Source organism: Aulonocara stuartgranti, assembly GCF_965226115.1.
Source record: "Aulonocara stuartgranti genome assembly, chromosome: 23".
In the NCBI taxonomy this organism is placed as follows: domain Eukaryota; kingdom Metazoa; phylum Chordata; class Actinopteri; order Cichliformes; family Cichlidae; genus Aulonocara; species Aulonocara stuartgranti.
Window position 1 is genome coordinate 33,654,188 of NC_138958.1, and position 24,899 is coordinate 33,679,086.

General features: G+C 40.5%; 2 protein-coding genes across 3 annotated transcripts in view; both read right to left on the reverse strand.

The window, feature by feature from the left end:
- LOC309699976 (cholecystokinin receptor-like) overlaps positions 1 to 14,108 on the reverse strand; it is a 66,791-nt gene extending 52,683 nt beyond the window's left edge. For both annotated transcript variants that reach the window (XM_082523282.1, XM_082523278.1), the window contains exon 1: positions 13,555 to 14,108. In XM_082523282.1, the coding sequence (XP_082379408.1) occupies positions 13,555 to 13,675 (121 nt within the window). In that variant the 5' untranslated portion in view covers positions 13,676 to 14,108. The remainder of the gene's footprint in view (positions 1 to 13,554) is intronic.
- LOC309699979 (uncharacterized protein) overlaps positions 1 to 24,899 on the reverse strand; it is a 272,009-nt gene that overhangs the window by 236,659 nt on the left and 10,451 nt on the right. The window lies entirely within an intron of this gene.

The following is a 24,899-nucleotide window of genomic DNA, read 5'->3' on the forward strand; positions in this document are numbered from 1 at the left end:
TGCATAAAACCTCATATAAGTTTTAAGGCACAGTAAATCATTTTTTGAGGCTATTTAATAGAAAAAAATTGTTGTACTCAAATATACATTGTTTACTGTGTAACTACAAATTAATGTATTCTCATAATCTTTTTTTATGTATGTGGCTAGAGACCGACCACATATGTAATACGTCTTATAAGTTACTTTTAGTTTAAATTTAAAGATTGCAAATAGCTTTTGATTGATTGATTGAATCTTTATTTTGAACATGTTGAAAAAGTACAACAAAATAGAATTAAAAAAGACAAATGAACAAAGCAAAACAAAAGGAAAACGAGCAACCACAACTCCAAATAACGTTCATGTTCAAAAAGGAGCAGGAAGAAGCATAAGCTTATTTAATCCCACCCCTTTTCCACTATCTAGTATAAATAGACTACAGAAATACCTCCTTGCAATTACATTACATGTTATGTGTAACATATATATATATATATATATATATATATATATATAAAAACACCCAGCACGCCCCTGCGGGCGGTTTATCCTTCAAGCTCGGGTCCTCTACCAGAGGCCTGGGAGCTTGAGGGTCCTGCGCAGTATCTTAGCTGTTCCCAGGACTGCGCTCTTCTGGACAGAGATCTCCGATGTTGTTCCCGGGATCTGCTGGAGCCACTCGCCTAGCTTGGGAGTCACCGCACCTAGTGCTCCGATTACCATGGGGACCACCATTACCTTCACCCTCCACATCCTCTCGAGCTCTTCTCTGAGCCCTTGGTATTTCTCCAGCTTCTCGTGTTCCTTCTTCCTGATATTGCTGTCATTCGGAACCGCTACATCGATCACTACGGCCGTCTTCTTCTGTTTGTCTACCACCACTATGTCCGGTTGGTTAGCCACCACCATTTTGTCCGTCTGTATCTGGAAGTCCCACAGGATCTTAGCGCGGTCATTCTTCACCACCCTTGGGGGCATCTCCCATTTTGACCTCGGGACTTCCAGGTTATACTTGGCACAGATGTTCCTGTACACTATGCCGGCCACTTGGTTATGGCGTTCCATGTATGCCTTGCCTGCTAGCATCTTGCACCCTGCTGTTATGTGCTGGATTGTCTCTGGGGCATCTTTACACAGCCTGCACCTGGGGTCTTGCCTGGTGTGATAGACCCCAGCCTCTATGGATCTTGTACTCAGAGCTTGTTCTTGTGCTGCCATGATTAGTGCCTCTGTGCTGTCTTTCAGTCCAGCTTTGTCCAGCCACTGGTAGGATTTCTGGATATCAGCCACCTCCTCTATCTGCCGGTGGTACATACCGTGCAGGGGCCTGTCCTTCCATGATGGTTCCTCGTTTCCCTCCTCTTTCTTGGGTTTCTGCTGCCTGAGGTATTCACTGAGCACTCGGTCAGTTGGGGCCATCTTCCCAATGTATTCTTGGATGTTCGTTGTCTCATCCTGGACTGTGGTGCTGACACTCACCAGTCCCCGGCCCCCTTCCTTCCGCTTAGCGTACAGCCTCAGGGTGCTGGACTTGGGGTGAAACCCTCCATGCATGGTAAGGAGCTTTCTTGTCTTTATGTCAGTGGCTTCTATCTCCTCCTTTGGCCAGCCTATTACCCCAGCAGGGTACCTGATCACGGGCAGGGCGTACGTGTTGATGGCCCGGATCTTGTTCTTACCATTCAGCTGACTCCTCAGGACTTGCCTGACCCTCTGCAGGTACTTGGTGGTTGCAGCCTTTCTAGCGGCCTCTTCATGGTTCCCATTTGCCTGCGGGATCCCCAGGTACTTGTAACTGTCCTCTATGTCTGCAATGTTGCCTTCTGGTAGTTCAATCCCCTCAGTTCTGACTACCTTCCCTCTCTTTGATACCATCCGACTACACTTCTCCAGTCCGAACGACATTCCAATGTCATTGCTGTATAGCCTGGTAGTGTGGATCAGTGAATCGATGTCTCGTTCACTCTTGGCATACAGCTTGATGTCATCCATGTACAGGAGGTGGCTGACAACTGCTCCGTTCCGTAGTCGGTATCCGTAGCCAGTCTTGTTAATGATCTCACTGAGGGGGTTCAGGCCTATGCAGAACAGCAGTGGGGACAGAGCATCTCCTTGGTAGATCCCGCACTTGATGGTGACTTGTGCTATGGGCTTGGAGTTGGCCTCTAGTGTTGTACGCCACATCCCCATTGAGTTCCTGATGAAGGCTCTTAGGGTCCCATTGATCTTGTACAATTCTAGGCATTCCAGTATCCAGCTGTGGGGCATTGAGTCATAGGCCTTCTTGTAATCAATCCAGGCAGTGCACAGGTTGGTCAGTCTGGTCTTGCAGTCTCGGCTGATTGTTCTGTCTACCAGTAGCTGGTGTTTTGCGCCTCTGGTATTCTTGCCAATTCCTTTCTGTGTCCCGTTCATGTATTGACCCATGTGCCTGTTCATCTTAGCCGATATGATGCCTGACAGGAGCTTCCATGTAGTACTGAGGCAGGTTATTGGTCGGTAGTTGGAGGGGACCGGTCCCTTCTTGGGGTCCTTGGGGATCAGGACCGTCCGGCCTTCAGTTAGCCATTCCGGGTGTCTCTCGTTAACTAGCAGCTGGTTCATTTGTGCTGCCAGACGCTCGTGGAGTGCAGTCAGCTTCTTCAGCCAGTAGGCATGAACCATGTCGGGCCCTGGTGCTGTCCAACTCTTCATACTGGAGACTCTTTCTTGGATATCTGCCACTGTGATGGTTACTGGACCCTGTTCAGGGAGGTTGCTGTGGTCTGCCCTCAGATCCTCGAGCCACTGAGCATTGCCGTTATGGGTTGCATCCTTCTCCCATATGCTCTTCCAGTATTGCTCCGTCTCCAGCCTTGGTGGTGCTGTTCTCTTATTGTTCCCTTGCCACTGAGAGTATACCTTTGCTGGTTCTGTGGAGAACAGCTGGTTTATTCTCCTGCCTTCTATCTCTCTGGTGTACCTCCTCAAGCGGCTGGCCAAGGCTGTGAGTCTTTGCTTGGCAGTTTCCAAGGCCTCAGGTATGGACAGCTTGCTGTATTTCTTAGGCACCTTATTTGTCGCACCTTTCTGCAACTCCGTTAGTTGGCTAACCTCCCTCCGTGCTACTTTGATCTTGCCCTCTAGCCTCCTTCTCCATGGAGGGTACTGCCCCTTGTCGCTGTTCAACGTGTAGCCAAGCATCTCACTGATCACTGCTGCCGTATTGTAGATCAGCTTGTTAGTGTCGGTAATCGTGGTTGTAGGTATCGTCCGTAGTGCTGCATTAACATCATCTAGCAGACCTTCTGAGGGTACTTCACGTAATCTTGGTAACCGGCTACGGGGGATCGAGGTTTCAAGCTTGGCCATGATCCTATGTACCTCGTCAATCTCTAGCTGTGAGAGCAGTCCCTTCTTTCGAATGTTGGAACACTGAGCTACTAGTTGTTTCGCCGTCATTGTGGATGTTGGGTATCGAAGAATCCATAGGTCCCTCATCCTATTCATGTAGCCCCTTCCGCCGGGGTTACTTGCGTAGTAGCATTCCAACAACGCCCTGTTTTCGTCTCTTGCCCACCGATGCCTTCTTGTTCCAGTAGCCCACTTTTCGTCAGGGTGCCCTGGCTCCTCAACACCTGACGCGGACCTTGTTGATCCGGGCGACGTCCGAGCCGGCATGCCTTCATATTTATTTGTCTCGCTCATGTCTGCGGTAGGCTCGCTTAGCATAGGGGTCTAGCCTTAGGACCCTTACTGGATACAGACGCCCCAGGCAGGAATCGAACTTGCGATCCTCCGTTCCAAAGGCGTGTAGTCTAACCACTACGCTATCCAGCTGCACTGGGTGTATATATATATATATATATATATATATATATATATATATATATATATATATATATATATATATATATATATATATATATATATATATATATATATATATATATATATATATATATATATATATATATATATATATATATATATATATATATATATATATATATATATACCCATACCAACATACCTGTGCACCCGCACACACATGAAAATATTAGACAAGAAAACCCTATCAAATCTCTACCTTTTCCCTGTACCCTGTAAAAACCATATCCTTAAACCGCTTTTTAAACTGCACCATGCTTGGACATTGCTTCATATCTTTACTTAGTCTGTTCCACAGCTTCACTCCACACACAGAGATGCAAAAACTTTTTAATGTTGTACGGATACGAGGATGTTTTAAATTTTATTCCCCCCTCAAATTGTATCCCCGTTCCCTTTTAGAAAACATTTTTAAAATATTGTCAGGAAGCAGGTTATTTATTGCTTTATATATAATTTGTGCAGTGAGAAAATGAACCAGATCTGTGAATTTTAGAATTTTTGATTTTAAGAATAGTGGATTTGTATGATCTCTGTAACCAGTTTTATGGATTATCCTTATGGCCCTTTTTTGTAATATAAAGACTGATGATAGCGAACATTTGTAAGTATTGCCCCAAACCTCTGCACAGTAATTCAAATACGGTGCAATCAGGGAACAATAGAGAATGTGGAGTGATTTGTGGTCCAGAATGTGTTTTACTTTACTCAAGATTGAGACACTTCTTGAAATTTTGTTATGTATATGATTTATATGAGACTTCCAGTTTAATTTATCATCTATAATCACACTAAGAAACTTATGTTCAAGTACTCTTTCAATTTCCACACCATCTAAATGAATCTGCACCTGTGTATTTCTAAGGGAATGCCCAAATAAGATAATTTTAGTTTTACTTAGATTTAGCGATAGTTTGTTCCTGTTAAACCATTTTTAAATTTTGCACATTTCTGAAGTAATTGTATCCAGCAGCTCCTTTAGATTCCCCCCAGAACAAAAAATATTTGTGTCATCTGCAAATAATACTAATTTTAATATATCAGATGCCTTACAAATATCATTTATATAAATAATAAATAATTTTGGACCCAGTACAGAGCCTTGTGGAACACCACAAGCAATGTCCAAGCATGATGAGGAACGGACACCCAGCTTCACAAATTGTTTCCTGTCACCTAAATAATTTTTCACCCATTGCAGTACAATCCCCCTGATCCCGTACTGTTCCAGTTTATTAATTAATATGTCATGATTGATTGTAGGGCTGCACGATTTTGCATAAAATGAGAATCACGATTTTTTGGCTTAGAATTGAGATCACGATTCTCTCACGATTTTCTTTTCCAGTACAAATATTTATTGCACTTATTAACTGCACATCATCTTCGTAACAGTTGAGACTGAACATGAAAACAATAAATAAACATAAAAACAACAAATGTCTCACAAGTTTTGTTGTTGCCGCAAAATGTTGTAGTGCTTGAAATTCCGTCTCCACCGTTGCTCGACACTGTGTGTATAGAGCAGGTAGTGCAGCAATAGAAAAATAGTTGCAGGACGGCACTGTGTAGCGTTTGTCTAGGGTGTTGATCATTTTCCAAAATCCCTCGTTTTGCACAGTGTTGATGGGAGCCATATCTTTGGTCAGGTGATAAGTGATAGCCTCCATAATTTCTTTGTGCCTGTGGGAGTTCGACGTGTATAGGGAAGCGCTGTATAAGGTTCCCGTTATTGATGTTTGGGTGGTTGACCGGGACGGATTTTCTCCTGTCACTTTCCTGTCATCCCTGACGTGCTCTCCGTTGTTTTTTCCCTGCTAATTTTAGCATCACACAGCTTCTGTACCACGTGGTATAAGGCTCCGTAAACAGGCCTGTAATTTGTGAAGTGGCGTCTATCCCCGGTTTTATACAGCGGCACAACTTTGGCTATTTTCATTTTGTTTGGCACTTTTCCCGTCTGAAATGATAAGTTGCAAATATATGTTAGAGGTCCTACAATTCCTTCAATGACCTTCTTGACGATTTTCATGTCAATATCATTACAATCAGTAGATGTTTTATATTTATACATGTGTACAATGTCAATTATTTCTTTTTCCTCCACTGATGTGAGGAACATTGAGTTAGGGTTCCTATCAATCAGGTTTTCACTACAGTCTACTGATGGCAGTGACTCAGGAATTTGTTCTGCCAGTTTTGGTCCAATATTTACAAAATAATGATTAAAGCTGTTGACCTTATCAGCAGTGTTTTCCATAATATTGCCATTGTCGATAAAGTATTGAGGATAACTTTGTTGTCCAGAATTATTTTTAATGATACCGTTTAAAACATCCCATATTCCCTTCATATTATGTTTATTGTTGTTCAATATTTTACTATAATACTCCTTTCTACATACACGTATAATATTGGTCAACTTATTTTTGTATTTTTTATATTTATTTTCAGCATCTTTTGTTCTTTGTTTTAGGAATTCCCTATAGAGTGTATTTTTCTTTTTACATGCATTTTGTAAACCCTTAGTGAGCCATGGTCTATCTGAATATTTGTGCTTTCTGTTGTATTTTATTGTTGGACAGTTTTTATCGCACAACTCCATGAATATTCTTAAAAATATGCCATATGCAATATCAATATCAGCTTCTTTGTACACATTGTCCCAGTCCTGATTTAATAGATCGTTCTTAAGTGCATTCACAGTTTCTTCTGTCCTTACACGTCTGTATCTCAGTTGTTCTTCATGCTGATTTTTCTTATAATTAGTGTCATAAACTGCAAAAACTGGTAGGTGATCACTGATGTCATTAATTAATATTCCACTCACAATGTTGTTTTCCATATTGTTAGTGAAAATATTGTCAAGTAAGGTGGCACAATCTGGTGTAATTCTGCTAGGCCTGGTTATTTTAGGATGTAAACTCAAACTGTACATAGTGTTTAGGAATTCGTCGGTCATTGTATGCTTTTTCGGATTCAACAGGTCAATATTAAAATCACCATAGATAAACATAACTTTTTGATTTGTTTTAGAGAATATTTCCTCTATGAAGTCATTAAATACTTGAATACTAGAGCCAGGTGTTGTATATATACAGCTAATTATTACATTTTTTCTCTTTTTCCTTATAAATTTCAATTGTTATACATTCTAGTAAATTATCAATTACAGTTGTCATACTTTCTACCACCTTGTAGTTTAGGTTTTTATCCACATACACAGCTACTCCCCCTCCACTCTTGTTCCTTCTATTTACAAAATTCACTTCATATCCCTCCAGTCCAAAGTCCATTCCTTTCTCCGCATTGATCCATGTTTCAGAAATGGCAATAATTCCAAATGGATTTGTCAACTCATTTAGATATTCCTTTATATTGTTGAAGTTGGCATACAGACTTCTGCTATTAAAATGGATTACTGATAATTTATTTTCCGTGTTGATGGTGTGCTTAAACTGTTCATCAGTGAAGTAGCAGCAGTTACTGCTAATGTTGTAGAAGAAATTATTTTCCGGGTCTATATCCTTTTCTAAGTCTAGAGCATTATGGTCTGTGTATCGAAATGTTCTCAGTTCCAGATTATCATAAAGAGAATTCCAATGAGTTATATTGATATTGATATTGTTGCCGGATGCAGATGAAGTTCTTTTGGACTGTGCCATGTGTTGTGTTGTGTGTCACGTCACATGTGTATTCATACCTCCAGAGTAAGTTGACCTCAGTATTTGTCCAGCTCCTCCATATTTCTGATGACCAACACTTTGGCTTGTTCCGGTGTTCCATTGAGTTTAATGAATACTTTGCAGTTGGTGGTCCATGTATTTTGAATTTTTCCCTGTTTCTTCAAGTAACGTGCTTTCCTGGCAATGTCCGCATTTCTTTTTATCAGATGTTCGTTCATGAAGACATCGGATCCTTTCAGTTTCTTTCCTTGTTTTAACAGTGCTGTTTTGTGTTTTCTGTTTGCAAATCTCACAATGATGGCTGGTTTGTCACTGTCATTTTTTCGGGGTAGAGGGTAGCAAGCCTCAATGTTGTTATAATCCACTTCCACACCTTTGGACCGTAGAAAGGTAACCACTTGATGCTCCGTGGAGTTGACATCTTCCTCTAGCTAGTTGATGCTAGCATCCTTCCTCTCTCTCACCGCTACGGTTCAAAAACATCAACTTCTGAGTTTTCGAGAGGTCGCAAATGACGAGCCACCACTTCTGGACGGTTTCCCACACACGCTCTCAAAGATTAGTATCCACCAAACTATATATGACTATTTACGTATATAAATCTTGTAAACGTTTATGTACAAGTTACTTATAAACTTGGACCTATTCCATTACAAATACATATGAGCAGGCTGTTCATAGAAGCCACCATGTTGCCGCGTTGGACCGTGGCCAAGCTGGGCGTTGCCTTCTGCCTAATCACATTTTATGTAAGTGGTTAGAGTCGGCCACATATGTAGTACACCTTAGGAGATTATTTTAATTCAAAGATTTGAATTTCACAAGTAGCTCTTGCAAGCTAAATATGACCATTTAACATTCCTGCATTTATTTTAATTGTCTCTTTGTGGTTATGTCTTTCCCTTCCTTTTGCAATTGCTTATTGTCAGCAGATTAGACATGCAACCCTCCCGTTGTTAAGTGTTAGGCTGAGTGCCCTGAAAATCACACATTCCCTCTGATAAACAGCTTGATAACATTCTTAAATTGTATGAGAATTTAAGTGTCTGTGTAAAAAAATATTACATCCACTTCAAAGAAAATGTTACTAATGCCAGCTAACAATGCTCAACAGCAGCTAGCAGAGCTAAAACAAACAAACAAACAAACAGCTGCAACCCCAGTATCACTGTCATCAGTCAGAAGTGAGCACATTGACTCATATCGGACTCCTTTCACAAAAATGTACAGCTTTCTCTATAGTAAATAGATGTGACACTCGGGATACGGACGCTGCAGTCATATTGACAGCTGAGGTAAACAGCAGACTTACAGCCTGAACTCACTACAGATGAACAGTGACCAGAGATGTTTGTCCTTCAGCAGCCACCATAGCTGGGATTATGAATTTGAATTGGGAGGGGTACAAAACCAGAATTAAATTAACTGCAATTTGTAATCTACTGACATCTAATAGTGAGTTTTTTGGAGGTAGTTCTCCAGAAGCAATGTATGTTTTGGGTTGTTGTCATGTTGGAAGACAAAGCGATGACTCGGAATCAGTTTTGCTACAGACTGCTGGAGGTTTTCTTTAAAAAAATTTCACTTATCTTTCTTTTCTCATGATTCCTTCCACCTTGACAAGATTGCTAGTTCCAGAAACACTGAAGCATCCTCACAGCATAGTGCTCACGCCGCCGTGTTTCACTGCAGGGACAGTTCTTCATGTTGCATGCCCCTTCTTTCTCCAAACATAAGCAGCATTTCTACGGCCAAAGAGCTCTAGTTTCATCTTATGTGACCAAAGGACACACTTTCAGTATACATAATTTTACTCCAGGTTGTTCTTAGCGGTTTGAAGATGTCTCTTCTGCAGAAGTAGAGATTGTCTTGGTCTGTAGCCTTGCAATCCAATCCTGTGCAGGATTCTAGTGATTGCCTTCTTTGGCTAAGTCACTCACTAGTGTCTTGGCAGTTTTTCTGGGGTCTTTATACCCATCTCTCACTAGTTTCTTTTTGCCAGGCTTGTTCTAAACTTTGTGACCCTCTTTGAATTTCTTCATACTTCTCACTCCAGGTCTTGACACTCAGAAATGCTCTGATAACTTTGTATATCTGTCTCCAGCTTTCTTTCTGGCATTATGCTTTCTCAAGTGACAACTCAAATCCTTGCTGAGTTTTTATACTATGTGTAAATGAGAAGAAAAACCTCTGTTTTAACTTGATTTTAAAAGCTTTGAGCGTTGAGTTAAAGCACATCATTGCACAGCAGTGGTTTTTGTTATGGCTCAATAAAAGGGGGCTAATGATTCTTGCTTTTTCTAAAATAATGCTGTTCTTGTGTGCAAACAGAAAATTCTAATGGAAGGTAGTATGTTTAAAAATGCTATATTAAAAATCCCTCACTCTGCAGAAAAAAGCACTTGAGAATTTTTTTGACAGAAGCTTTAATTCATATGTGGCCTGATAACTTTATTCTCATCTGTATGTGCTGTTTTAATGGAGTAACCTGATGAGAGGGCAAAGGCAGGAACTGTTTACTAAGAGACCAGGATTTTATCAAGATGCAGCTTCTCATTATCAGGATGATTCAAATCTTTATACTCACAGTGCATTCATGCAATTTGTTTCACCTCAACAAGTTGCTTCAAAATGTTCCAATTATTAGCTCTGATTACTGTGATCGCGTTATGACAGACAACACCACTATGTAAACACCCCAAGGGGACAAGATTCTAATTTCTTCCACAAGATACAACATTGTAGAAATGGGTACAATGTTAGAAACTCCCAGCTCTTTTACTGTGTATACTGTGCACAGCTGACTCTGCAGCAGCACGTCTCTTGTCTTGCTCTCCGGTTTTTCCACTTTTGCTCAGTGCCCAAGGCGACTTATTGGATTCCTTCTAAAAACAAATGTTCATTTAATGCTCATGAGATCCACTTCAAGATAACTCATCGCAAGACAGGGTGAGCTCAGCAGAGTGCCACTTTGAATCATCTGGAGAACGGAGAGTGTCTAAGCATAGCCAAGGTGCAGCTACAGATATTCCACATAAGCAGCACCGTGTCTGAACTGAACTGCTCTCAGGAGTCCAGAAGGATTATTTTTGAAATGATGCATGTCCGATGTTGTTTTAGTTCTGTGCAGTCGGTATTTTACAGCTGCTCTATCTGTTAAGCAACTCTTCAGACAAGCGGTAAAAACATGTCAGTCATCTGCAGAATGTAAATTTAAAAGAAAACCATACAAAGAAATCAAAATCAGAAAGAAAAAGGTGCAAGTGAATGAAAGCAATATATTCTTCTGAATTTCTTTCTTTTTCTTTAAAATCAGGTATAGCATAAGTCTTTCACATCCTGCCGGTTACTTAAATAGGGTAGGCTGGTTAAGATATATTAACCTACTCACAGTTTCTGTTCAACTGTCGCTTTGCAGCCCATCTCGACCTGAGGGCCTCCTTCTTTGCTGCCTTTGACACAATCACTGTCACATCTCATGTCACTAACGCCTGCTCTGTTCTGTGTTCCAGCTTTTCTGTTGCACTCGCTGACTTATGCACATCCACATGCATGTCTAATCCAGGACAGAGACACATAAATGACTGCAGATAACAACAGAAGTCTTCTTTTGAGTTGCCCTAACTGAAATCTGTTGGTTCTTCTGTAGTTAAAAAAGAACAAAACATTAAATACACCTTCTAAGTGCGTTTCAAGATGTTTAGTTTAATAATGAGATCCCTGCAAAGCTTACGCCATGTGATTTCCAAAAATACATTCATCGTATATTCATGTTCAGACCTGCCTGAGTGAGTGTGGAATCTACTGTACGCCAGTTTTTTAGAACAGCAGCATGCTCCCATTCCTTTCACGTTGTACAGTAGTTTGTGTCACGTCTCTCTTTTTGCTCATGCTTTAAACTTCCATTCCAGCCCAGAGAGGTAAACCTCACGACATGAAGACTTCTATAGTAACTAAGAGAAAAGGAAATGCTTAACAGCGCAGGCTGCAGTTGTGATATAAAGCTGAATACAGCACCCTGTAATTGTTAGAAATACAGCTATAAACCACCCACCCATCACTTCTGACTGTTCATTAGACAAAATAATTTATTTAAAGATCCCATTCTGGGCTACAGAAAGCTGTGACTGGGATCTGTCACTATACAATGATGTCTTATAGGAGAAACAAGTGGGAGAGGAAATGATCTGCTCATTATTCTATAGTGAAAACATAGATTTCAGGAGTTCAGGAGGGATGCCAGGGACAAAAAACATAACTGTCAGCACAGTGACTGCAGATTTCTGTGTTTTCTTTTACATAAATAACATTAATAACAAAGTAAACAAAAGATAAATGAAGCATTCAAATGAGTCAAAAGTCTCCATAAAGTTTCCAGGGTGAGCATCCCTCTGGTCCTCGCTTAATGCCCAACCTCCAAATGTGCAAACAAAACCTTCACCCATGGCGGAAGACAGTTACTAATTAATATGAATCTACAGCTACACTGTATAAACTAATGTGGCTTTATTTGAAATGTTCTCCCATTTTTGAGTTGATGAAACTGATTGTTGCTAAATAACTGAAGCTACTTTGTAGAGTAAATGAAACCCACTTCAGTGTGTGAGAATATATTTGCACTGTGTTCATCTACTGTAATAACTTTTTAAAATGAATTTCACCTAAACTACTTTTGATGTGGAATTTAACCTTAAATTTAACACTTTATGTTGAAAGCTATCATCAAGGTCCATTTATAATATTAAATTGATTTCTTTGTTTCTCCCCAACATCAAAACAAACCATTTCTGTTCCTTTTGCATCAGGAATTCAAGTGACGGGGTGGGGCTTTAATTTACTGCCCCAGCTGTGGATATCTGAGAGTAACAATACACATTCATATCCATCACTGTCTTATGGCCTGAGGAGACCCTGAAGGATGAAGATGAATAAAAAGAAGTTTATGTGCCAGCCAGCCATGTGAGGTGGACGTAGCAATGTGACCACAATTCTCACAGTGTTAGATTGCTCTCTGGGTAGATCACCCCACTGATGTTGATGCCTGCCTCACATATAAGGTCAATAAAAGTAATGCAGCACACAAGGAGGAATGGCTCTGAATTATTTAGCGAGGAAAGATTTGAAATTTTCTCGATACTGCAGCAGAGGCGGGGGGTGGGAAAAAAAATTTAAAAGAGCCTCTCAACCTCATTTTCCAAATCAGCCTGTGTGCTCAACTGGTGTCCTGATAGACTTATTGTGAGAGCCTTATCTTCTCTGGTGTTGGGCTTAATCTCCTGCCCACTTTGAGAGCGAGAAGAACAAACACTCGGAATTAGAGCTGCTTTTCACTCTGCACAAGGCTGCCGCTGCTGCTGCTGCTGCTCATTCTGATTGGGGCGTTATTGATGCAGAGAGAAGCAGCAGTAAATTGGAAAGCTGGGTGATTGGTTACATACAATGAGGATGAGGAGAGCTGATTTAAAAAGAAGAAGAAGAAGAAGAAGAAGAAGAAAGAAAGAAAGAAAACAACTCCTGATTGCAAATGGCTTTCTTTTAAAAATACAGATCTGACACAGTGTGGGGGGGAAATGATCTGTAGGTAAAACATCATTTAGTGTTCTACATATCTGAGTAAGGAGAGGAAATTACATGAGGTCTATTGATTGCATTTTTGTAACCAAGGAATTAGTCATTTGTCTGTTTGTAACTTGGAGGGAATCACCACTGTTAACAAGAAATGAAAGCTGTTTTTTTTTTTAATCACTCACATTTAGTTTGTATGAAAAGATGAATATTGAAGAACAATGTTGGCAATTTAAGCCAAATCAGACTAATAACAACAACAACAACAACAACAACAATAATAATAATAATAATAATAATAATAATAATAATAATAATAATAATAATAACAACATTAGGGTTTAACACCTTATCTGTTTATACCGGGTCTGGGGCCAGGTGTTGGTGCCATCTGTAGCGGTTTAACACCTCAGCCTGGATGATTCATTTGTGGAAAACTGTGTGCTCTTACCTCTGGCTCTGGCCGGTCTGCTGGGGACGGAGCGGTTCGTGTTGCTCACGTTGTAGTCGCTAACTTCCACGCTGAGGTTCCCCCACTCCGTCACAGTCCCGTTCCCCGTCCGTAGAGCCATCCTCTCTTCGCTTCTGGTTTCACACCTGCGCTGAGTGACTGAGCCGATCAGCCCGCCACCTTTTCCTTCATAACAGCCGGAGAAGGGGCGTTTAGGAAACTTGGAGGCGGCCCAGAGTTCTGTTTGCTTTTCTTTTCCTTCTTCTTCTTCTCTTTTTAAAATCTCGAGCACGGTGGAATAAATGGAGACCAGGCGGAGTGTGACAGGGTTAACTGATGGGGAGCCGTGAGGGAAGCCCCGGGAAGCGCGCAGTACAGCGGACTGAAGCCCGACTGTGGAGGAATGAGGCTGCGCTGCTAAGGCAACTGAGGAGCTCTCACACTCTCTTCCTCTCTCTCTCTCTCTCTGTTCACACCACCGTCACTGCAACAGTTTAGAGAAATCATACACAAACTGGCTGCTGCTCATCCGTAGGTGGACTGACTTCAAGCTCGATCAGCTCCAGAGCTTCCTTTTCTAAGTGACACCGCAGCAGTGGTGGAGACACCGTTTATATGAGGGTGTCCATGCAGGGCTACGTGCTTGGGGTGACGTTGGATCTCCATCCATTTTAATAAGATTTATTAAGAATTTGTGATAAATCCACCTGACCAAACCAATCATTTTCTTTATCACTCACTAGTTCTGTGCCATACTTATTCACTTGGTATTGATCTGATGCCAAGTAAATATGAGTATCTATCGCCAATACAGATATCGATATTTTCAGCTATATAGGCAGATTATGTAGGGGAGAGTAGTATGTCATGATTTGTGAGATGAATCATCAATAATTTGAAAAGGTTCAGACGTTTTTCACAGTGTGTGTTTGAAGGTTTTTTTTTTCTTTTCCAGAAAAATAATTTGTTGAACACAGATCAGTGGGCTGCACGCTGAGGACAGAAACAAAGTAATCAGATACCAATACTGATTACTGATATTTGGATCGATCCACCCACATCTGTGTCTCACATTTGTCATTTGAATTGGCCAAAAAGCAAAAGGACTCATGTAGAGGAGGTACTGCTACGCTTGCATCCAGTACTATATTTTCAATTCTGGACTCTATAGATTCACTTTGCATGATTCACAGCCCATTTTTCTTAGATGTGGGCCTTGGTGCAGCAATGTCAGCTCATCCTCTGTCTGAAACCAGCTGTTTTAGCACCTTCTCTTTAAGCAAGTTTTTTTTTTCCTGATCTACTGTCCCTCATAGGTAGAAGGTTTAAGCATCAGGTGTGAACCAGCATGGCAGCGTTTGGCTCAGCTGCATCACTTGTACATACACTTGTCTCACTCTTTCAATATGGCCTTGTTTGATATGAGCTCCCATAAGTACATCTGTATAATAAAAAATGGGGAAACACCATGCGTCTGCTTAATTATTATAATTTAAAAAGAGTGTTTTCATTGTTAAAATGTTTTTGGAGGAGACTGAGAGCGGTGTACCCCAGGAGAGGCCCAGGCGTTGTCCACATCCCTGGGGCTGGGCCTGTGGTCAAAGCACGGGCAGACCAACTGCAGGCCTCCACCATCATTCCCATCCCCAAAAGGTCTGAAATAGACCATCTCAATGACTACAGACCTATGTCCCTCACGTCTGTAGTCATGAGGTGTTTCAATAGTTTCTCACCACATCAGAGACTGCTTACCTTCCTCTCGGAGTAAATCGGTCCACGCAGGATTCCATCACCATCACATAGCACTGAGCCATCTGGAGAACTGGAAGAGCTACATGATGCACGTCATGCACTACAATTCAGAGTTCAACACCATAGACATCCTCACCACCAAACTGGACCACCCTCAGGTCCCCTCTGCCACATTCTCCTGGATCAAAGATTTCCTGACCAACAATCAGTACTGCCACGAGCAGTAGAAGTAAAAGACACCTTTTCTTAAATGAACTGGTTGTAAAGCAGAGGTGCCAAAGAACAGATCGCTCAGTAGGTAGAGTGGTGGCCCCATGATCGGGAGGTCAGGGGTTCAAATCCACTGAACGGCTACCCTGAAGTGCCCCTGAGCAAAGTACTGTCCCTACGCACTGCTCCCCGGGCGCCCACTGAGTGAATGGGTTAAATGTAGAGAGAAATTTCCCCACGGGGATCAATAAAGTATACGTTACATGTTGCACATCCTGTGTTCGTGATGAGAACATATTACTGTGAATGTTATTGTCTTGGTTACATATTAGCTGTTATAAATGATTGTTTAAAGCGAAAGAGTGTCTCGGTATTTTCTCGTAGCCTGTGGAACAACTTTAAATGTTCCATTTAGCTGTTTGGCTAACAGGAGAAAGGTGAGACCCTCTGAGACCCCTGATGGGCAGCGTGATGGCTTTGTTTATGAGGAACAATCTATAAGCACCTCTGGGTTTCTTTTATTTCATGTGCTGCTGCTTGAGAAATGATGCTTTGAAAAGTGTCTGGAGGTAGCGGGGGAGGAGGGGGACTTAGTTTGCACTGTGGGGGAGGAAGACTACACTATTTGTGTTTGTGATTTGTTATATGGTTGCTGTCAGTCCTGGGGATGGTTTTACAAGTACTCTTATTGCTTTTGTGCTGCTCCTATGTGTGGGTGGTGTGTGTGTGCTCCAGCTTGGCTAACACGTGTTGGTGGTTTTCCACATTTTGTAGGATAACGGCTTATTACAGTAATGCCAAAAGTCTCTCCCTTCCTCTTCCTCTGGAGCCTTCAGTGTTGAGAGTTTGGCAGCTGCTCTGCATTGATTTTCACTAGATAAAGGTCTTCACGCAGGTCATGATCAGCCTGTCTGATGAGATGGGGAATTTGCCTTTTGATACACGGGAGTGTCAGAACCTCCTCTTCCTTTTTGTAAAACTGGTGGAGTGAAAATTCACTGAAAGAAAATGCAGTTCAGCTAAAGCACTCAAGCTCCTGAGAAATTCAAACAGGCCTCTGTCATTCCACCTATTGTAAGATTTCATAAGTAGCTGAAAACACCGTAGTGAATATTAACGAGCATAGACCAATCTTCCCTAAAGCTAAAAAAAAAAGATGAAACAAACTTTGCATGAAGTATGATTATGATGTCATAATACAATCCCAATTTGAAAAAGTTGCTTTGCTGTCTGTTACGCCCCTCTGCAGCCCCTAACCTCTTTGCAGTGTTCAGCTGTTGCTAATTGACCACACCTGGTGAGGTATGGATAAAGGCATACCTGAGGCAGGCTTTCAGGAAGGCGCACCAGTCTTTGTCTTAGTGGTACCAGCTGTTTAAGCTAACTTATTATGTAATTTAAAATAAAACCTCTTCTTTGTGGAATTCTGGTGTTTATTTATATTGCAGCTTTTAAGCCAGGTCATAACATGTCTAAAATGTAAATATAGCCAAACTCATGAACTCATATTTTATCAAAAATAGAACATAGAAAATATATTAAATTAAAAAAAGGTCACTCTGAATTTGATGGCGGCAAAAAGTCTCATAAAAGGGTGGGACAAAGGCAACAAAAGGTAAGTAAGTGGTACTAAAAAGAAACAAATGGAGGGACATTTTGCAGCTAACTAGGTTAATGGAAATGGATCAGTAACATGCCTGGGTGTAACAAAAAGATCTTAGAGAGGCAGAGTTTCTGGTAAGTAAAGATGAGGAGAAAGACACCAATTTAAAAAGAAATCCATTTACAAATTGTGCAATCTGGAGAAATATTTGTGTGGCTGACATAAACGGTAATAACCAGACCGAAAAGCAGCGCACATTTCGGTGCTTTTTTTCGGTGCTTTATTTCCCCTGAGATGTCACACACTTTGAATTCTAGCCAATCATTTTACCTTTGCAAGCGTAGTAGGCAGGCCCAGGTACATAGTAGGGGTGCAACGATACACAAAATTCACGGTTCGGTTCGGTTCGATACTTTGGTGTCACGGTTCGATATTTTTTCGATACAAAAAAATGTTCATGCATTTTTAATTTGTCATTTATTAAAATTATAAATATATATTTTAACTCAAAAGTACAGTTTTTAAATTTAACCCTAACCCTTGTGCGTGTTTTTTATTGTGACAGCGAATGCGCACCTGCGGACCACTTATGTGCAGCCCTGGTTATTTAGCTCATCATATCGCAGCCACAGAAATTCTTTTGTCCATGAAACCATAAAGCTGCACTTTCTTTTTGCCTTATAGTCTGATTTGTCATAACTTCTCCGTTTTGTGGTAAGCTTTTCTTTGGCTGTCACTTCTTCACCCTGACCTGTCTTATTTGGCTCAGCAGAACTGAAATGCTTTTACACGCTCACTCACATAAGCTCAGCGATTCTCTGCGCGATCAACCTCTCACATGTGTAAGCTGCGGGAGATTTCACTTGTCATGTTTGCATAGTAAGCTAACGATTAATAAGACGATGTCAGAGGAATTGGTGCACAAATTATCATCACTCACAGATCAGTGCTGTCGCTCTCTATACACAGTTCGCACGATTGCAAAGTGAAAGCAAAAAAACAAGCGCAAATTCAAACGCGACTTCAATATGTCACATATTGACAGTGGCTCACCGATGCCAATAACATAATTACCCAGCTACATTTCTGAAAGAATGCAAAAGCATTGACATATATTTTTCCTACAATAGCCCGACGGGCAGGGCAGAGATAGATTTTGGTAGCCCGACTGAAAAAAATCGCTAGCTCCAGGACGTCGGGCTAGCGATATTGCAAGCCCTGTATCTGATTGAGGAATCACTCATCTTTGGAAAAGAGAGTTTATTACAGAGAAATGGCTCTTTCCAAAATAAAAGCTATACTATCCGCTTCTTCTGGGCTATATTCTCAGCAGCATAAGGAGAATCATGTGCTAACAGCTGTCTAAATGACTCGGCTAAAGTTAGTAGCATGCTTGTTGTTTTTGTCTGCTTCCACTTGTCTTTGCACTAGGATGATGTCGGCGTAAATGTGCAGTCATATTCGTTGTGTTCCCACTAGTGCTTTCAGGTTAATCTCGTTGAAATGACCTTAACGCCACAACACGGCAAATCTCCGTTAACGAGCTACCGCCGATCGCTCCGTGCATGGGGCTAGACGGCCAACACGTTAACGAGCTAACTGCTCTAACACACTAGTTCACACCAATGTAATTGAGCATTGCATGGCACATCCAACATACTGTTTTACTTTAGTCCATGACTCGCTTACCTTCAGGGTCATACGTCACATGAAAACCAAAATAATTCCAAACGCCAGATCTGAATGAGGTTCAATTTGCCTGTTGCAAGTAGAGCTTAACTTCTGTCTCGCTAGCTTGCCCTGCGCTCTTCCTTCTGACTATGCTGTCTGTGTTGAGCGCTCAGTGGATCTGCGCTCGACAGTGCAGCCTAGGCGGAGTAGTCGAACACAGATTCACTGAGCGCTCAACACAGACAGCATCGTCAGAAGGAAAATTGATAAAATAAATGACAAATGTTGTATTGTTCGATACATATGCGTACCGAACCGAAAGCACTTTATCGAACGGTTCAATATCGATACGAATATCGTTGCACCCCTAGTACATAGGTTCTTTTAGAGCAGAGCTACAGATTAAAAAAGGCTGAAAATCAGTGTTGAATGTCTGTGATCTTCAGGCCCTAAAGTGGCACTGCATTGTAACAGACATGATCCTGTCACATACATCATCACATAGGCTTAAGAACACCTCCAGAAGTCTGTGAACACAGCTCAATGTGCTACCTACAAATGCCGGCTATCATGCGAAGAAGAAACCATAAGTGAACATGATCTACACATGCTGCCTTCTTTTCTAAACCAACCTCCTCATTAAAAGTGGACTGAGGCAAAACTGTTCTGTGGTCAGAAAAATCAAAACCTGGCATTGGCAGTTTGCACAACTGGAAAGGTACTATCGATGCTGAACGGTATATATAGGTTTTAGAGCAATACATGCTCCAGATGGGTTCTTTGTCAAACCAAATACTACAGCTATTACAACAGCATGGGTGCAAAAGCAAGAATTGAGCCACATTCCTCTCCCAGAAGTCCAGGAGCTGGTCTCTTCAATTCACAGATGTTTACAGACATCTTCAAAGAAGGGGGGATGCCACAGAGTGGTAAACAGAGAACGCGTTACTGTAATCGGATTACTTTTTTCAAGTAACGAGTAAAATAAGGGATTACTATTGCAAAAACGGTAATTAGATTACCGTTACTTTCCCGTAGGAACGCTGCGTTACTGCGTTACTAAAACCGTGATTTTTTTGCGAGAATGTCTCATGACAGTGACGTAAGCAAGTGCGACATTCGTGACAACAGCTGTGTGCAGATCAACAGTGGATCATATATCGAGTGCGGGAGAGAGTATGAGCGTGCAGCATTTAAAGTGTGGAAGTACTGACCTTACTTTAAGTTTGATTCCATAAAAAGTGACAAAAACATTAGCGTCCGTTGTGCGTGGGAAGAAAACGTATTTTTACTGCGAAAAAAAACCCCTAAACTTCCAAGCAAGCACCGAGTGCGCAACGACGTAATGGGAAATTCACAGAGAAACTCGCGGATTCTTCAACTGACCGCTGCGGCACACCTGCACCAGGATAAACCTCCGCCTACCCCGCTCCTGCTTTACAGGTGAAAATAGAGCAACAGGACCGCTAGTCTTTGACTTTATTTATTTTCTGCTGTGTTTTACTTGCATCTATTTGAAAGAGTGAGTGTAAACACAAAAAAACATTTAATTTTATGTGCTGGAATGTGCAGAAAATAGGTTTAAATATTAAACAAATTTCTTCCAGTCAGAGAATGTTGCATATAATTAAATTTTTGCTTGATGCATAAAGTTAAAAGATTAAAACTAATAAAACAAGTTTTAAAAAGAGACTTTTCCATTTGATTACATTTTGTGTGATGGATTATGCAGAAAAAGTAGAATTGGGCTGAAAGATCTATCGCTTTATCACCTATTCAGGTTGTAAATCGTGTTTTTAAAAAGTAACTAAGTAATTAATTACTTTTGAAAATAAGTAATCAGTAAAGTAACTGGACTACTTTTGGGGGGAAGTAATCAGTAATTAGTTACTGATTACTTTTTTCAAGTAACTTGACCAACACTGGTGGTAAACATGGCCCTCTGCCACCTTTCAGAGATATGTTGCTGCCATCAAATTGTAAATGAGCCAGTATTTTTGCTGTGTGGGATCAGTGTGATGTATTAAAATGGAACCCTGTATAGCTTGTAAAGCTTAGATTACCATTATCGTAGCGCCTGAAATTTAAATTTAAATTTAAATTTAAATCACAGCAGTTTAAATAAAACCATGTAACTAATCTTCAAAACCTCCTGTACAGTACATAACAGTAGTCATATAAGCATGTCATAATCTTGTTTTTAAATGAGTAAAAGATATTTATTTAATTACTCAGTAAATAAATGTTAATGGTACCTTTTAGCTCCAAGAGTGAGCTGGTGTTCCACTTGGATCAATCCTAGAACCATTTCTCTTCCTGCTGACCATTTTCCAGTTGATTGTTGGCTATTTCTGCTGGTAGATCCGTTATGTTTGCAAGTTCAAAATATATGTTTCATAGAATGCATGCACGAAGATATTTTAGAGAAATATCAGCATAGACCAATATAGCCTTTGTTGATACCAGCATATCAGCAAATATAGTGGTATTTACCAGGATCAGTGACCGAAATGTGTTATGTTACACAAATTTTGTGCTGGCAAAATCTTTAAAAGCTAAAAGAGTTCAAAACATTCTAATTATTTTGTTACACTAAAGACTTCTTTGTATCCCTCGGATAAAACAAAAATAATGAAAAAAGTATCGACTATCGGACAGATTGTTGTAAATACTGGTATCAGAACAGGAATTCACAATCACTATTATGATACTGAAAACATCCTGTCAACTCAATAAAAACCAAAAGTTCATTTAGATCTAAGCCCTTTCAGTTTTTGGTGGACAATGTTTGGAATCTGTTTAAACACCTAACACCAAATTTTTTTCAGCGTTTTTTTTCTACTGATTATCTATTTATAGCTGTCTGGCAAGTGATCAGTTAGGAAACCCTGTCATAGATGATGTGAAATGTATTCTCTGCACTCTGCTTCTCACATTCACAGGTCTGAGAAGGTGTCTTAGCTGCCAAAGCTAGCTACAACACCAGCTGAAAGTAAAATCTCTTACACTTCCAGGATCCTTAAAGGGTTTCAGATTCTCTCCTCAGATTGAATTTAATCACTATGGCCGCCATAGTGATATAATTACTGATTTCATTATGGCCAGTATTATTTCTTCCATCGATGTAGCTGACAAATAACGACCGACTTAATCCCTCTTATGTAACAGAGCATCTATCTAACAGGTGTACAGGTGTGCATTGCCTTAGGTGTGTGTATTTCAAGGTTATTAACACAAAAAGTGTTTTACATGTTCTTTACTACACTTTCTTTTTCACCCAAAGGTATTCTTCTTATCACAATTACCTTAACTTAAAACAGACAGAGACTGGCTTCTATCCAGAAACACAGACCAAAACCTTTAAACTTCATCAGTTAGACGGAGCACTGCAAATACCCCTTTGAATATTCACAAATATAGCAAATACAAAGAAGTACTGAAAGATATACGGTACATTTGCTGCTGCCTGTGCACAATAGTTACCATTTCTGTTTTAATAAATGTTGTGTCCAGTGTCACAGATGCCTGCTCTGTTCAGGGAAGGGATAACTGCAGATAGAAAAACAATCTTATTTCAACTAAAGTGGTCCTGACAGCAATTTACTAAGTTTATGTACAGACTATGTTACCTTTTTATAAACTCTCACTAGTTGTTTGTCTTTTCTTTTCAGTCTTTGCCAAGCAAATAAAACCATTTTGTTTTTCTGGGAGATTCCCTTCTTTGTTTTCTCTCAAAGTACATAACCACCTCCCCTAACAGGAAAAAACATACTAATGGGGGCCCATTGCTAAAGTAATGAAGCCTTAAGTGTTTCACAGAATTAGAGACAAACACATACTTGCACAAATGCGAGTGCAGCTTGAGCAGGCACTTCACTTCCTAAAACTATCTGACCTATAAGAACCCTACGGCGTCCAGGAATGTGCATCAAAAACTTGCCTGTCTTCTCAGCTTTTGCAGGCTGCCCAGATGTTGACACAGCTTTTCTTCCCCACATGCACGCTCCAAATTTATTCCCCCACATAAAGCAAAGAGTCCAAGGCTGAGATAAACTGTTGGAGTGACCAGAAAATGTTTGACAGAAAACTGTCAGGCAGTGCAAACTTTGGCTGAATGTGCCTCCTGAAACGAGTCCCAAATACCCTGAGTGTTTTAAGCATCCAACTTAATGCAGCTCTAATCCTCAAGATTAATCTTTTTTCTCATCTCTGCACAAGCCAAACTTTGACATATCACTGGACTTGAGGTACTGTGTGTTTGCACACACACAGTGTATTTAAAATGCTGAGGCTTGTGTCTGAGTCCAACTGAACTGCCTGCCTCGCTCATCCAAGAGTAGTACTTTCATCTATGATAATGAAGAAAGAGAGCATAATGTGAGCTTTGATTCTCTATCTGGGACACACACACATACTGAGTTTGAGGCCAGAGCTCAGACAGGTCTTGTCTCTACATCTTATGAGCAGTAGCTCCCAAATAGACATGATGCACTTGTCAGCAAAGGCGCGGGAACAAAGGCTGGGGTTGCTGGAGTGTAGTTAACATGCAAACATTTTGCTGTCAGTGTATAACCACACAGCAGACAGACTGAGACAGAGAGAGCTCAGAATAAAGAAAATACGGCATTCCTACTCTAATTAATCTCAGCGGGCTTAAAATTGAATTAAAAAAACACATTGGTGAGCATTATGCAACTTTAGTTCTTTATGACAATATAACAATTATAAACACTCAGGAGACCCTGTTTGAGAGACCTTTAACTTTTGAACTTCAGATGGTGAGTGCATCATTCTGTACTGGGTGCACAGGTGCTGTTGTTTGAAAGCACTTCTGCCTCATCACATATAAGCTTGTCATAGAAACTGTGTTCTATAATAAGTATCTTAGCGACCTCTGCTGGTCAGTATCAGCATGTATGATAAGTGTTTTGTGTAAAGAACAGACCATAATTTCAAAATGTGTCTTATTTTAGTCAGAAAAACTGTTCATTTAGAGTATTTTATCATTAGGTGAACAAAATTTAATGTACATAGCCTAAGCCTTTTGCTAAGTTGTTATCGTTAAATAGAAAATTCTGTTCTCACACGCCAAAATGCCAAACAGCTAATATGTCATCTTCAACATTTGACATATAAAGTAAAGAATGCTTGAAAAAAAGTTTTTAAAAAATGTAAATATCTATTCAATTACTCAATTTTTAACTCTGAAACAAAGTTACATTTAGTCATTTTTTGTTTTGTTTTCATTTTGTCTTTTAGATTTGTAAGATTTAAGATTTAGATTTACTGTAAAGTATAAATTATCAACTGCACTATTATTATTTATGATTCTTAGGTTTATTTTATTGTTAATATTTATGCGACTGAGCCAGACCCCACACGAAGCTCAGGTGATTGTTTACATTTGCTTGATTGAACACAGTGCTCTTTGGTTCGGCACCCGTTCTCAGTTAGGCCAGCTGTCCAGCAGACCTCACGTTCAACATACCTCCCTCTTCAGGTCCCCGGCGTCACTGAAGACTGGAAGAAAATTACTTCCACCTGCCCCCTCAGCCTCCCTGGCAGTGCCCCTTGAGCCCACTGCACCACCCCTACCCTGCAGCAGCGCCTGAAGACCACATGTTGTTTTTATTTTTAATGCTGATAACATACTCATTTTGAAATAACAGCTAAAGTCAATCAGGTTATGTTCAAAGTTTAGTTTCTCATTTTCACAGCATAATCTTCATGGATGATATTTACCAAATATCATCCATGAAATTCGGGATGGGTATCGAAACCTGGTTCTTGTTGAGAATCGGTTCCTACTGTTTCAATTCCTTGGAATTGTTTGTCATTTTTACAAATGATTCCCTTATCGATTCCAGTCGCCCGAATGATGTCACCACATTGCGGAGCGTCATTTACCTGGCAGGAAACATGGCGGCTCAAACGCTCAAAAGTTTGGTTATACTTTACGAGAACGGATGACAACAGGGCAACTTGTAATACTTGCAAAGTAGATATTTCATTTAAGGGAGGAAACACTACGAATATGCAAAAGCATTTGCTCACAAAACACGCGATAACCTCGTGAATCTCAACCCAGCAGCAGCGGTAACGTTTGCAC